Here is a 16,528-nt window from a genome sequence, read left to right as displayed (position 1 = left end):
TCTCCTCGATGAATGGGCTCCCCCTAGGATTCCACCACTACTTCAGGCATAGTTGAGCTCTGTGCATTTTTGCCCACTGAAGTAAACCTTGTGAGTTGGGATTGTACCATGATAGTGGACATGGCTAACCTTTTCACCAAATTTGGTCTTGCTCATCTCCTTATGGTTAGAGGCACATAACTAGACCCCATACTTGGCTTGATTGTGGCCATGCATTGATTTCATATCTGCTACTTTTAAGCATCCAGCAGCTTTAGGTCAAATGGCACCACAGCTAAAACAAAAGTTTGGCAACCGTTCATATTGGAAAGAGATCCAATAACTTTTGCCATTAATCGAATTGAGAATACCATGGCTGAGAGGTTTTGTGATGCTAATGTTGATCTGAACTCTTAAGTAAGGACCCCAACCAATACCTTCCTCATCAACGTCAACCTCTAGTACCTCCCCATCATACTCCCTATTTTCTTCAACCAATACCATGCCTGAGAGGTTTTGTGATGCTAATGTTGATCTAAACTCTTAAGTAAGGACCCCAACCAATACCTTCCTCATCAACGTCAACCTCTAGTACCTCCCCTATCATACTCCCTATTTTCTTCCCAACATCCCTTGTCATCCCTCCCATAGGAAGATTATGGAGCACATCGGTTCCTTCTCAAAGGCAATATCACTGGTTGATATCATCCCATCATATTCCTTTAAGCTAACCAGATTTCTATCAAAGGTCCACGGTTTGCCCTGTTTTACCCTCTCCATATCCTGGACCTTGGTGAACTCTATTAGGAAGAGGTTGTCACCCACTCATCGATATGCTTGAAATGGATACCTCCACTTGGCCGTTAGACCTTTATCATGGTGGTCTTGAAAGCATCTTTGTTGATCAACTTCTCCACAACTATAAGACCAACTAAACTCATTTTTCCTCGCCTTACGAGCACTACATCTCCTTCGAACTCTAGCTATACCTTCCTCTGTTTTACCTAAGTTAGCTTGAGTTTCCCCCACTTTTCCACCAGTTCCTCAGCCATCTAACCTCCCTCTCAGTTTGGTACGCAAACTAGAGGATGACCTTGCTAGCTGCAACACACCTCTCCTTAGCAAGAGCTAGGAGACCACGTCACCTTATCCATTGTAATACTTTATTTATTAGCTTATAATTTATAACTAATTAAGGAACACATCTTTCTAATTCTGATTGGGTTTTAATATAGAAAGCAGCACAACTCCATCGTGATTTACTTTTTCTAACTAATCATTTTGATAATAAATCATTAATTTCTTTTTTTCAAAATTCTAATAGTTCATTATTCATTTGAATTAGTCTAGCTTTAGTAGGAATATTCTTTTTAGAAAATTCTTTTTCATAAGGTAATTCAATTATGTGTTGTTTTCTATCCAGAAAGCATTAGGTAAGTTGGAGCATACTTATTTTTCAATTACAATTTTAAAGTTATTAATTTTTTGAATTAATAATGGATCTTTTAATTGTTCTTTGATTCTTTTATATCTTAATTCTTGTTTTAAGAAATTTATTTGTTTTTCTTTCCTTTTAATCTTATTTTTTGTTAAAAAGTTAATTTCTTTAATTAATGAAACTTCTTTTAAAGTATTAATTTCTTATGAAACTGGATGAAATAGAAGTTTAAATTGAACTTCTTTTCCTAATTTTTGTAGAAATTCCTTTATCTATTATATAGAAATGATAAAGGAAGACAAGGAATGGGTTTCATAATATTACTCTGGCATTAATATTTTTTACTAAAATAAATGTTGTTTTAAAGAAAATTCTATTATTGCAAATGTGTGCATTTGATAATTTATAATTTATGTTTAATTTTGCTCTATTGGCTTGAGATAATGTTTCTTTTGTTTTTTCAAAATATTTAAAATGTATTATTCTTTCTTGTATACAGTTTAAATATGCTCCTATGTATAATAAACCAATAGTCGTAAAAGAAAATTCTTTGTTAATAAAGATAGTTACTTCAGTATACCATTTTTGAAAATTTATTTTATTAAGAATATTAATGAAATTATCTGACTCCTCTTTAATAACTATTACTCAGTTTTCTCATTATTCTTTCTTAGGAGAATTAGTATTATTATCAATTTTTAATAGAATAATTTCTTATATTAATTGTTCATTTGAAACTTCTAATTTAGTATTAGAGGCTTTGAGATCTCTAATTTATTTTTTTATTTCATTAATTTCTTGTTGTAGGTCTTTTAAAGTTATTTTTTGTGTTTTTGTTTTAAATCTATTTACTATTTCCGAGAAATTGTATGATGAAGGTGTTTGGGTTAGTTACTGAAGTGGTTTGATTAGTAAAAGTATCTTTTAATTTTTCCAAATATTCTTTTCTTTCTTGTGCATCACTAATTTTATCTATTAATTCTAACATAATGTTTTCATGTGTTGACAACATAGTTTTCTTACAAATGCAATTATTCTTATCCAAGCAGTTACAAACTTGCATCTCATCATCTTCTGATTCACTATCAAAAGATTATTCTAATAAACTTGATTCTTTTAATTGATAAATTTCTTCTTCTTTTAAAGAGTTTTCCTCTTCCTCACTTGAATATATTATTAAAATATTAAATAATTTTTCTTATATTGTTTCAGGTACATCTAATTTATTAATTTATTTTTTAACCTTACAATTTGATGAATAATGTACTACTTTTTCACATTTATAACAAATAATTTGTTTTTTCTTTTTATTATACTTTTTTGTACTTTTTACTTATTTATATTATGTTTGTTTTTCTTTTATCTTATTATAAGGCCTTTTATATTTTCATTTTTTATTTGGGTAATTTTTATAATTTCTTTTCACCTTTTTGTGTTTTCTAGATGGAGCTAATAATGGAGTATAATCAAACTGTTCACGAAAGGTATATAATTCTTTCCTTGCAAATTTCTTTTCTTTTTCCATTAACTTTTTTAATCTTAAATCATTGCACATAATTAGACCAATTCTATTGATAGCAATTATTATGTCACTATTTGTAAGATTAATAAAATCAATAGTACCATCTAGTTTTACTGATGATTCTCATACCTTTTGGGCGAAGAAATATGGAAGTCTGGCAATGAACTTTTCCTTCCAGTATTATTGTTGGTAGTCATTTCTGATCATAATTTTAGTTAGAAATATGTGTTTATACCAACGGAAATCAAATAATTGAGGACATATTAAATTAATTAATAAATCACTAGTTCTTTCTTTAATTTGAATAGGGTCTCCTAAAAAATGTTTGGTTAATATAAATATTAGAGTATTAATAACATCTTCTAATCGTTGACTATCATCTGTTTTAATCTCTTGTATATTTTCATCATGTTTATATTGATTTAATATTCTTATTCTTTGTTCATGTGAAAGATAATGATCCCACCAACCCTTTAATTGGCCAGTGAAACCTATAGCCAGAATATGTGCTACTTGATGATTTGTTTTTCTACTAGCTTTATAAATATTAGCTACCATAATCATTTCTTGAAATTGATTTAATATTTCATATTTAGATAATCTATTTATGTTCCGTTCATATAATACATCTAGTGCAAAGATAGATCATAATATATGTTCTCTTTCTTCGAATTGCATATCCGACGAAGTAGGCCTTGGATACCAATTACGAATAATAGAAATATGATGTTTAGATTCTCTAGTTGATTGAATTTCTTCTCTAATTTTACTTATTTGTAAATCTTTAAATTAATTTTCAATATTACTAATTTCATAATCAGATATATTAGGTGAGTCCATCTTACTTAGTACATTAATATGAGATTGTCTTGAAATAGATGCAATATTAATATTTCATTTTTCTAGTTTATTAAAAAATTGTTCTAATAAATCATTTCTAATTTTAGAAAAATTGGGTTTTAGATGAGAAGGAATTTCATAGGGAATGAATAAAGGATTTTCTTTTGTTTCTTTAATAGTATGGTTGATAGGAGATATTTGATTCTCAATTCTTTTTAATTTTTTACTCATGGTTTTTAGATATAAATTAGTATAATTATTTTGTTAGATTATATTAGTAGTGTTTTTAATTTCTATGTAGAATTATATTTTTTTTTATTGGTGAGGCTAGGGGTGAGTTCGGTCCGGTCCGGGGAGGTTTTGTGGACCGGACCGAACCTATTCGGTCCAGGGTTTTTCCACCCTGGACCGGACCGAACTCCATCAGGACCGGTCCGGTCCGGTCCTATTCGGTCAGGTCCGGTCGGTCCATTCGGTCCAAGGTTGACTTTTTTTTTTTTTTTTTTATTATCTAATGACATTTTTTTTAATATTTATGTAATTATATTGTAATATATTTAATATATATACATATAGTATTATATATATATATATTAGTAATATGCTAATACTATTAGTCTATTAGTAATAATACTATAACTAATAAATATATGTAATAATAACTATACTATAACTAATAAATATATGTAATAATAGTAATAGTGATAACTATATATTTATATAATATGCTAATATTTAATGACATTTTTTTTAATATTTATGTAATTATATTGTAATATATTTAATATATATACATGTAGTATACTATTATATATATTAGTAATATGCTAATACTATTATATAAATAATATATATAAATAATATTTTTTTTTTATTTCTATTCGGTCCGGTCCGGTCCGGTCCGGGGTGAAAAACTCCCGGACCGGGACCGGACCGAATCTTTTCGGTCCCTTAAAAATGGGACCGGACCGGACCGGACCCAATTCGGTCCGGTCCGGTCCGGTCCGGTCCAAACAGTGCCGGTCCGGACCGGCAAAACCGACCGGACCGGCCGATGCTCACCCCTAGGTGAGGCTATTATTTGTGTACTTATTATACTTAATAGTTTCAAAATTGGGATATTCTTCATAAATAATTTAAATATTATCTCCTTTAGTCTATTGATTATTTTCCTATTTAGGGTTGATAATTGATTTGATTTATATATTTCAAACCATGTAAAGAAAGGTATATTAATTTGTATACTTTTTAAGTACTCATAATATTTTGTTTGAATCAAATCTTTCTATTTTTGTGAAAGTTAAGAAAAACTAATCTAATCTCTTTTGTTTATTTTTTTCCTTCATATAATCTTGTTTGAGATATTCTTTATTAATTTTAAATTCTTTTTTATCCAGGGTAAATCTTTGGCCATCATCTCCAACCACTTGTTGAGAATTATGAGAGGTGGATACTGTATCAGGATGATTAACAGCATATATTAGTGTATCAATAATATTTCCAGAAATAATACATCGAATCTGGGTATCCAGATTTTGAGATTTATTGTCAAAATTTTGTGATCTATTTTTGGAAATTGAAGTGAGTGCAGATCTAGGTGTATGATAACTAGAGGGTACTGGAGATGAATTATATGACTGGGAAGATGATTTTCTAAAGGGTTGAAAAGTAATTTGGACTATTCTATCCGTTTTTTTTTTTTTTTATCTATATAATCTAAGTTGTCCTTAGAATTATTTTCTATTTTAGTTAATGGAATAATATTTTCTAACTGCCATTCATTAAAAAGAGTAATTTGATTCCAATTAATTTGTTTAGGAATTTGTATCAATTGTAATAATAATGTATAACCTTTTGGATTAATAATAAGAGCTTATGGCTTTAATGTTATTTTCATTAGTTTATAATGAATTATATATACTACAATTAAAGGATGTGATCCTTTCATTGTATGATAACTATTTATTTCTATATTTAATGTTAAAGTATGTAAAATATTAGTTTCAAATAATGAAAGTGAATAATTAGGATAACAATTAAAATAAACTGGACCTTGAAATAGGCTTGATTCAACTATGCCAAATAATGAATCATGGAAATTATAATATCTTCCTTCTCTTAGACAGAGTAATACTAAAGCGTTTAATCCGCTTCTGGTTAGTGGTTTTATAACCACTTGTTTGTCTCTATTGTGCATGATTTGTGAGGTTGTATTTGAAGATTGGATTTCTTGATGTTGTTCTAGGTTTGCACCTAGGATCTGGGTTGAATCCATTCAAACAATATATGTTACCATTCGAACGGTAATGTTGCATTTGAACATTAGTTTTATACATTCGAACGTTAAACTGCATTAATACTGATTACACATAGCAAATATACTTATTAAAAATACATATTTACAAGAATGTATTTGCAAGAAAATCATAGAATACATAAGGATATTATAAAAAGATGCTTTTAAAAAAATACTTAAAAAATAGTTAATACTTAACATAAGAATAGTATAAAACATATGCTTAAAAAATGCTTAACATAAGGATAGTATAAAAAAGTACTTATCAAATAATTAATACTTAAAATAAGAATAGAATAAAAAAAATATTAAAAAATACTTAACATAACGATAGTATAAACAAAGAATTAAAAAATACTTAATACTTAACATAAGAATAGTATAAAAAATGCTTAAAAAATAACCAATACATAACATAAGGATAATATAAAAAAAGTATCAAAAAATACTTAATACTTAACATAAGGAGAGTATAAATAAAAGTATTAAAAAAACACTTAATACTTAACATCTTTTTTAATACTTAGAATACTTAAAATAGGACCAGGGAAATAGAGGATAAAATTTAATAATATTTAGAATAAGTTATAACTTAATTGTTAACTTATTCTAATAATAATCATATTTATAAGAAAATCATAGAAAATCGAATATTTAATAATAATTAGAATAAGTTAAAATCTTAATTAATTATTAAATTTAATATAAAATCGAATTTTTTTTGGTTGTTTGATATAAGCTTTACGTTGGAACGCTATAGAATAGTTGCATTTCGTTTCGTCTCCAAAACTCCTTTAGTACAACGATACTGGGATAACGTTGGGAACAATTTTCTTCATCCCAAAAAATCTTTTATGTTGTAGTTTTGATTTGTGAATTGCAATTTCTTATATTCATTTTTAATTCTCTTTGGTTTGGCATTCATGCAAAATATATGATTTTTTTTTAAATTCTTTTTACATTTTTTTCATTTTTGTTTGTGGGGGCGTCATAACTCATGTTGGGATCTTTTCGACAATAATATTAGTTTTCGTTTCAGATATTTTAGATTTTATAACTTTTAAAATATTATATTAGAAAAATGCTACTATACTACCTTGAATTTATCCACTCATTTTAACTGCTCATGTATTTATATTTTTTTATGATTAAAAAAATAATTTTTAATATATTGATATTTTTTTATTTTTTAAATATATTTAAATATGTTAAAAAATGTAAAAAATAAAAGAATAAAAAAATAAATTGAGAAATTTGTCGTGGCTGAATCTGAACTTGTTCGCACCCTTCGGCCTGACAGTTCTACCCACCCACCTATGACAAAGGTGGCAGGTCTGCCAAAGGAACACAATCGCTCAAATTAATGGAAGATGCAGAGACCATAACGCCCATTTGTAAGAGTTTGAGAAAACACAATACAAGCAGATTTGTCACACATATGTCCCTACACAAATTAAAATAATGTTAATCCAACAAACCGATCATAGTATACATAGCTAGTAGCCCTCCTTTGGGGCAGGCATTATCCGAAGCCTCTCCTCAAAGGCTTCATTACCCCCAGAAACCCTCTCTTCAGCTAGCAGAGATTGCAAGTCACTACCATTTGCCAGGCTGTTGAACTCAACGGCTTTGGAGGGCATTGCAGGGTACCTTCGTTGGCAAAAGGTCATTAATCTCTTGACTGATTGCAAGTATTTACGAGTGGTCTCATCATTCATGATGTGGGCAACACTATTGGTGTAGATCTTCTCACGGGCAGACCGTTCATGGATACCAACCATGGTGACACCAATAGGCCAGGGTGCATTTCCAATGGCCATCTTGATATACTGGTCCATTGCAGCCAAGTAGTCTCGCTTCATGCAGCATTCAACCACCACCAGCAACGCTTGGCGAATATCATCCGGGAGAACCTATAAATAGAATTATCATTAGTCCAACACACTGTTCTTTATAAGACGAAAACAAAGCAGTCAATACGAAATCTAAGCACAAATCATAAAGATGGGATGAATGCATAAAGCATAATCTGAAATAGTGGGATTTTTCTTTTTTTCTTTTTTTTTTTCTTTTTTTGGTGGTGTGGGGGGGGGGGGGGGGGGGGGGGGGGGGTTAGTGGGGGACTCAATTCAGAAGCTTTCAAAGAATTGAAACAGTTCAACTAAGTTTTGGTTTTATTTTTTTGATAAGTTTTGGTTTGATAAGTAGTTCAACTAAGTTTTGGTTTGATAAATACTTGTAAAAAAAAAAAAAACGAAGTTTTTATAAACGCTAAGCAAAGAGATCAAAACAATAGAATATAGTTTTCCAGCTCAATCCTTCTTCCAATTTCAAGATTTACCTAGTTAGCTCGAATCAGAAATAGATTTGGACCAAAACCTAAGCAGAACAAATAGATGTAGCTGTCAATGAAAATCTACTTTATTATGATGTTTACTATATGATGTAGCTGTTTACCGAGTATTCAACTCATTATTTGTTTTTATGTGTTAATCATCCCGGTAAAGAAGAGTATGATGACAGGTCTACAAATCCAGGTATATAGCTCAAGAAGATGAGACCAAGGCAGAGTGTTCTATCAGAAAGTTTAAAATGTATGTTTTTCATTATTATTATTAAGAAATTTTGTGGAAAAAGCACAAGACTAAGGTTGTTCAATAACTGCTACTAATGTCTTTTTATAGAGGAAATTGCTACTAATGACTTTTTGTCAATAAAGCTGGGATTGTTTTGTCATTTATAGAATTTTTTATACCTAGCTCATATGTGATCATCACAAGTTAGTGTCATTCCTAACCCTGGAATTTGAAGTCTTTAGGAACATCAATGACTAGCTGGACAAACTTTTTATGGAGTTGCAGCAACATGATGAGAGAGAAGAGGAAATGGCGTTATCAATTGAGGATAGGACAAGAAGACTGACTATAGTCGCTGAGCTGGAAAAAATCACCATTTATGGAGGAAATCTCGTGGAGGCAAAAATCACGGGCTCTTTGGTTGAAGGAAAGGGATAGGAGCACAAAGTTTTTTCAAAGGGCCACAAACTCCCATAAAAGGAACAACGCCATATAGGTCCTCCATGAGCAGGGCAGGGTTATATCAAGTAGAGATGCTATTAAGGACCATATTGTCCATTCTTACGATAAGCTTTTGGCAGAGCAGTACTTTTGGAGGCCCAAGATGGACGAACTAGCTTTCGATTCCATCGACCACACAAGCATGGCCTAGTTGGAGAGGACTTTCAAAGAAAAAGAGGTGTTTGGTGTGATAAAAGGTATGAACAAAGATAAAGCCCCAGAACAAGATGGTTTTCCAATGGATTTTTTTCACGAGTGTTGGGACATTGTTAAAGAACACATAATGAAGGGTTTTTTGGAATTTCATTCTTTTATGAAATTTGAGAAGAGCCTTAATATCTCTTTCATCGCACTTATTCCCAAGAGGGCAAAGTCGGTGGAAGTGAATGATTTCCGGCCATAAGTTTGATAAGTGGGGTTTACAAGATTGTTTTAGCAAATCGGTTGAACGAGGTTATGGGGAAGATCATCTTGAAGTCATAAAATGCCTTCGTGAAAGGAAGGCAAATACTAGACTCGGTCCTCATTGCCAACGAATGTCTGGAGAGCAAAGTCAAAGCCGATATTCTAGGTATCTTGTGTAAACTGGATATGGAAAAGGCATTTGACCATGTGAACTGGGACTTTTTGTTGTATATTCTTGGTAGGTATGGCTTTGGGGCAAGAAGGTGTCAATGGATCAAGCACTGTATAACAACTGTCAGATTCTCTGTTTTGGTCAATGGCACTCCCGAAGGTTTCTTCAACAACTCTTGAGGATTAAGACAAGGAGATCCATTATCCCCACTCTTATTTATTCTTGTCATGGATGTGCTAAGAAAAATGATGGAAAGGGCGGTGGATATGGGTTTCATCTCGGGTTACTTGGTGGGTGGTTCTACTCATGGAAGCTTGACAATTTCCCATCTTCTATGCGCCGATGATACGTTGATTTTTTGTGACCCGGATCTGAATCAAATTCGCTCCCTCAAAGCACTTCTACTTTGCTTTGAAGTTGTATCTGGACTAAAGGTGAACTTATCTAAGTCGAAAGTAGTCCTCGTTGGCTCGGTCAACAGCTTAGGGGAGGTGGCTGCCATCTTAGAATGCAAGGTCACATCCTTGCCAATGAAGTACCTTGGACTCCCATTGGGAACCCCTCATAATTCTACGATAATGTGGGAATGGATTGTTGAGAAAATTGAAGGCAAACTAGCGGGATGGAAGAGAATTTACTTGTCTAAGGGTAAGAGAATCACACTTATTCCAATCTCCCAACGTATTTTCTTTCCTTATTTCCAATGCCTGTAGGGGTGTCAAATAGACTGGAAAAGATTTTTCATGATTTCTTATGGGGAGGGCTAGAGGATACAAAGAAATTCTATTTGATCAAATGGGATAAAGTATGCACCTCGTTGTCTTGTGGCGGTTTGGGCTTAAGAAATTTGAGAACCTTCAACAAGGCACTTCTCGAAAAATGGTTATGGCGTTTTCACCTTGAGGGAGACACTCTTTGAAGAAATATTTTAGAGATCAAATATGGGAGTGTATGATTAATGTGGTGCACATGGAACGAAAGAAATGGCCGCTGTTTTGAGGATAGGGAACGCTCCCCGGACAGTTTTAGAGACTTTTTCTTTCATACTTTGTTGCTTTAGGCCTCTTCTATTGTATGAAATGGAACGAGTCTAAATGATTTGTATGCTACTATCAGTAGCACATAGTTTTGTAATTAGACTCTTTCTTGTAAAGTTCCTATGTACTCGGGTTTTGCCTATATATGTAGATTAATAAAACTTCTTTTTACCTATAAAAAAAAAGGGTCTACTTTAGGATTGAAAAAGAACTGACTCAACACATGTACTGGAAAATGTGAGCCTAATCTATCATGACCTAGAGAAGATCTCATACCCACATATGCATTATGCCAAAAACATTAATCATTATTAGGAGCTCTTTCTACTTGAAATTGTTTGTATAGTCCAGTTCCATATGCCCACACAACGCCTCCATGATCTCTACAGTCCAGAATCAACTCAATCCAAACTAATCCAGGATATCAAAGTCTCCCACGCTCAAATCCGCAACATTCACATCAAGGCCACATTCAGCTACAGCACCCTTGCACTGTATGGCATTAATATGTTGGCTCCAAAACTATTTTTCATAACCTGAGAAATACTTATAAGATACTTTTACACTAAGGATTAGGATTAGTCACTATTTAGGATCCTGTAGTAGCTTGTATAACCAAGTTCCACATGGCACCTACCCCTTAACAATCCAACAATCCATCCAATCCCAGTAAATCCAATCCAACGCAGTTAACGAAAAAAACATATACACCAATCAGAACCCAAGTAAAATTTATATTTTGCAAGAAAAATATTTGAACCAAATATAGGAAAACAAAACACTCACCTTCTTCCTGCAAAACTTGAAAAGTGGATTCAGATACCGAGCACACTGCTTAAACGTGGCCACCATGGACTTCCCCTTGGCCGTCCGCTTCTCGGCATCGGGCATCTCATCCAATTCCTGGTTCCACTCATTTAACAGCCTCTTGAAGAACACTAGAATCTTATCCTCCACACACAAGTCCTCGAAATTGGCTTTCATTCGCTTCAAATCCTTATCGGAGGCGTCAACACCACTGGATCCTCCATCGCCGCTCAGCTCCTCTTCTCCTCCTCCTCCATCTCTATCCTCCGGTTTACCGTCCTCGCTCTTCTGCCTCTTCCTGTCGCTCAAAATCCCCGTCCTCTGGCGCTTCCTCAGCTCCGCGATGTCGCGCAGGAAGTCATTGGTTTGCCCCTCGGTCATGTCACTATCGACCTCAAACAGGCCGGCCTTGAGGATAAACTTCATCCGCTCCAGCCGGGCATCGTCGTCTTCTCCAAAGAGGGTGATGGGCTGCTTGAGGAAGCGGAGGCGGCGGATGACTTCTTGTCTGGGGAGGACGAGGTTGTCGATGTTCTGCTCGTCGGTGAGGGATTTGGAGGCGGTCGATGTGGAGGCGGAAGAGGTGGCGGCGGAGGTGGTGGTGGCATTAGTTGCCGAGGAATTGGGCTGCGAAGAGGTAGTGGTGGTGGCGGTGGTGGATTGGCGTTGGGATTTGGCTTGGAGTTCGATTTTCTCTTCGTCACGTAGCTTCTGGATCTGTTTCTGTTCGATCTCCGAGCGCTTGAAGACTCGCCTCCCGCCAGTGTGTTGGGCGAGGGACTGGCGCTTCTTAAGAAGCTCCTGCTTCAGAAGATCCATCTCTCTCTCTCTCTGTCTAGGGCTTGAATTCTTCTATCCGACGAGAAAGAAGAACTGAAGAAGACCGGAATGCATACGGTCCGATTTGAATTATATTTGTTTTCTAAATCGGGTTACGACTTACGAGCCGATTTATTATTTGATACCAAATCGGAAATGGAAAAGATAGAAGCATAATATTTTCATGGAAAATGCTAGATCTCCAGCTGGGGAATCCCGCTGAGAGCTACTACTCTTAATTTTTTTTTTTAGTGATTAATAAAAATTAATTAATATTATTGTGAATTTTTTATATTTTTTTAAATATTTAAAAATATTAAAAAAATGATGTAAAAAAAAAAAACAAAAATAGAAAAAAAAATTTTAGCCTAGCGGGAGCCCCAACGGTAGCCGTAGCACTATCCTATTTTCATAATTTTTTATATAATTATATAGGAATATTAATAGTATTATATAAAAATGCACCCGTTTAAAATATAATTATATAAAAATTTATTGCTCTCATCTTAAAATATGATCATGTAAAACATTATCAAATAATTGTACATGAATTTTATAAATTATAACCTTCAGATTATGAGAATATAGAAAATTATCATTCAATCACTCAGCATATTCAAAGAATAAAGACAAGCAACTTCGTTCATTATCAAAATTATTATTTATCGTTTCTATCAAATTATTGTTTAAAAAAATCAAGACAAGAGTTACTGGAGTTACCAAATAGGCGCTAAATTTCAGGCTCAATAGGGAAAACTAAATGCCAATGAATCTTAATAGTAATTAGAGATGTAGAAGGTTAAGATATAAGTGGATGATTAATAAATTGAGAATGTGTAAAGGAAGAAGGAGGAACAACTTTAGAATATGTTGGTAATTTCTAAGAAGTTAATAGTAAAAATGGATTGTAAGATAGCCTAATATTTTATGGTAATGTCCTTAATATCGTGTATGGTTTAATTGAACGCATATTACTCATATACAAATTACACATTTGATCCTACTTCGAGATGTAGAAGGCTAAGATAATAGTAGATGATTAATAAATTGAGAATGTGTAAAGGAAGAAGGAGCAACAACTTTAGAATATGTTGGCAATTTCTAAGAAGTTAATAGTAAAAATGGATTGTAAGATGGCCTAATATTTTATAATATTGTCCTTAATATCGTGTATGGTTTAATTGTACGCATATTACTAATATACAAATTACACATTTGATCCTACTTCAATTATTTATAAAAGGGTTATTCTATTTGTGAAGAGTCATTTTACTTTTAGAAAATAATAATGACTTTCAAAAATATGCACCAAATGTGTCAACCCATATATTTTTATTTTTTCTTAGTAGTTAAGGATGTTTAAGAAATATTTAAAGAAAAACAAAAAAACTCATTTGCACTAGTATGCATATCTGGGATGCATATTTGGTGTGCACCCCAACATTGTCCTTACTTTTGTAAAATGATATTTGTCATTTGAATGTACAAACTCTACGCACTTCTTTTAAAAAACATCGTATATCTGAGACACACATGAAAAAAATATTTTTTTATAGTAGATTTCATTTTTTTCAAATAGAGTACATAGGACTTACATTTCTCAAGACTGTATCTAATATTACTTTTTATTTTTATATTAAATTATGTTATATTAATCTTTAGAAAAATATATCGTTTTCCATTTGTAAATACAGTTTTTCATTTAATTTTTCAATTTTAACACTATAATCGTTGAATTTAAGCATTTGTAATTAATTCCTTCCATCCAATATGGTCAAATTCATTAGCCAATCAAAATCCAACAATAGGCTAAAAATGCCACATTAGCTACATTATAAAGCACACAAGAGCACCCACACAAACACACACAAATATATAAATATATATATATATATATATTATATTTATATAATATAAATATACATGAACAATTTGGGTTAAAGAAAATATGGATCCCTAAATTTTTACTTATTTGCAAAATACTTTTCAGTTTTTAATTTTAGTATTATAATTCTTTGATTTTAAAACTATTTGCAATTAATCTCATTAAATTCAAAACACTTTTGAGCTTATAGGTTGAACTCGTCTTGTTGACTCTCGCGCTTGGCAAAAAAGACCCTAAGGGCATGTAGAGCCAAGCTCGCCTAAATATTTTGATAGAGGTCGAGTAGCTCATAGGTTGAACTCGCCTCGTTGGGCCTCGCACTTGGCAAGAGGGGGCCGAGCAGCATGTAGAGTCGGGCTCACCCAGATACTTTGATGGAAGTCGAGCAGCTCATAGGCTGAACTCGCCTCAGTGACCCTGGCGTTTGGCGAGAAGGGGCTGAGCGGCATGCAAAGTTGGGCTTACCTAGATACTTTGATGGAGGTCAAGTAGTATGTATGACTAGGCTCGCCTCATTGACCCTCGTGCTTGGTTGTTTGTAGAAGCTGCAAAAGCCAAACCAATCAGTGCAAATAATCACTAAACTTTGCGAACCTGGTCATGCTTGGCTGGTGTGCGGAGAAATTTTGAGATGCTATTCGTTGGAGGAAACAATCTTTCTGAAGTTGTGTAAGGTAGATTTGGGACTATACCGCACTCCACCGAGGGAGGGGTGGGGCACCTCAAACCACGCCCTCCCCTTTGAATTCCCCGGGGGAGATAATCATCCCTTCACCGCGATGGAACAAGTTAGCGTTTGAGCAATTTACGATTATACCCGCTCATTGACATTGTAGGAAAGGGGAGTGAGGGCCAAGCTGGCACTGTGCCCAGTCTTCTTCGTGGCGGGATGAGGTAATGTTTAGACAACCTTAGGGCTAGACCTGCTCTCCCCCGTGGAAGGGTCGGGATGACCTTTGGCTCATCTCACCCTTTGGTACCCTGAGGGGAGGTAAAGTTGTTCAGGCAGTATGTTTGACTAAACCCACTCCCATTGATTGATGCCCACGAGGAAGATAAGGTGTGTCAGATTGTAGATGATAGGCTCGCACTCCATCAAGGGAGGGGCAGAGGCACCTCAAACCACTCTCTCCCTATTCATTCCCTCGGGGGAGGTAATCAGTCGATGACCTTAGAGCCAGATTGCTCTTCGCCACTGTAGGATGGGGTAATTTTTTAGGCAGCCTCAGGGTTGGTCCCTCTTTCCTCTGCAGGGGAGGTCGGGCTAACTCGGGGTTAGTCCAACCTATTGACCCTTATATGGAGGTAGTCTATTCAGGCAGTATGTTCGACTGAACTCACTCTCATCCATTGATACCGTAGGGAAGGCGGGGTGTGTCGGGCTGTTGAGGACAGACCCGCACTCCACCGATGGAGGGGTAGAAGTGCCTCAAATCACTCTATCCCTATTCATTTCCTCGGGAGAGGTAATTTGTTGACGGCCTTAGAGCTGGATTACTCTTCGCCACGACGGGATGGGGTAATCTGTTCGAGCAGTCTTAGGACTAGTCCCACTCTCCTTCACAAGGGAGATCAGGCTAACTCGGAGTTAGTCCCTCCTATTGACCCTTAAGTAGAAGTAGTTTGTTCAAGCAATATGTCTAACTAAACCCGCTCCCATCCGTTGATACCGCAAGGAAGGTAGGCGAGGGTTGTGGCGGAAAAGTGTAATATTTGGACAACCTTAGGGCTGGACCCGCTCTCCCATACTGTTGGGTCAGGATGGCCTCTGGCTCATCTCACCTTTTGGTACCCCAAGGGGAGGTAAAGTTGTTCGGGCAGTATGTCTGACTGAACCCGCTCCATCGGTCAATGTCCACAAGGAAGGTAAGGTGTGTCGGGCTGTTTGAGGACAAGCCCACACTCCACTGCAGGAGGGATAAAGCAACCTTCGGCATTACACCCATCTCTTTGTTACCCTACGGGAAGGTAATTGGTCAGTGAAAATTTGACGTTTGGAGGAGGTATTTGTCACTTGGAGATTTGTTCACTGAATTCTTGAAAAAGACTAGCGTTTTTCATTAAAATATATTTTATATAGCAGGGAATGAAATTCACAAAAGTACAAGAGGATCTAGGTTGTTTTTTGCTTTCCTTATATGCACCCCTCTCCCCCCTTCAGCAGGGACAGTTCGCGCTTCTGACAAGAGGTTGTTGTGACTTCATGAGAGGTGCATATTCACACTGTGTGTCATCCCATTGGTCTTTGGCT

The 16,528-nt window shown here is 34.5% G+C and overlaps 1 protein-coding gene across 1 annotated transcript; it reads right to left on the bottom strand.

The window, feature by feature from the left end:
* Positions 1-7,435: 7,435 nt before the first annotated feature.
* Positions 7,436-12,500, bottom strand: LOC122319182 (pre-mRNA-splicing factor 18). The gene is made up of 2 exons (XM_043137130.1): positions 11,553-12,500; positions 7,436-7,988 (listed from the first exon to the last, which is right to left on the bottom strand). The coding sequence occupies exons 1-2, from the start codon at positions 12,390-12,392 to the stop codon at positions 7,572-7,574; spliced, it is 1,257 nt and encodes a 418-aa protein (XP_042993064.1). The 5' UTR covers positions 12,393-12,500; the 3' UTR covers positions 7,436-7,571.
* Between the last annotated feature and the right edge of the window lie 4,028 nt (positions 12,501-16,528).

Source organism: Carya illinoinensis, chromosome 8 (genome assembly GCF_018687715.1).
Source record: "Carya illinoinensis cultivar Pawnee chromosome 8, C.illinoinensisPawnee_v1, whole genome shotgun sequence".
Classification (NCBI taxonomy): Eukaryota; Viridiplantae; Streptophyta; class Magnoliopsida; order Fagales; family Juglandaceae; genus Carya; species Carya illinoinensis.
This window is presented reverse-complemented; position numbering and strand designations above follow the sequence as displayed.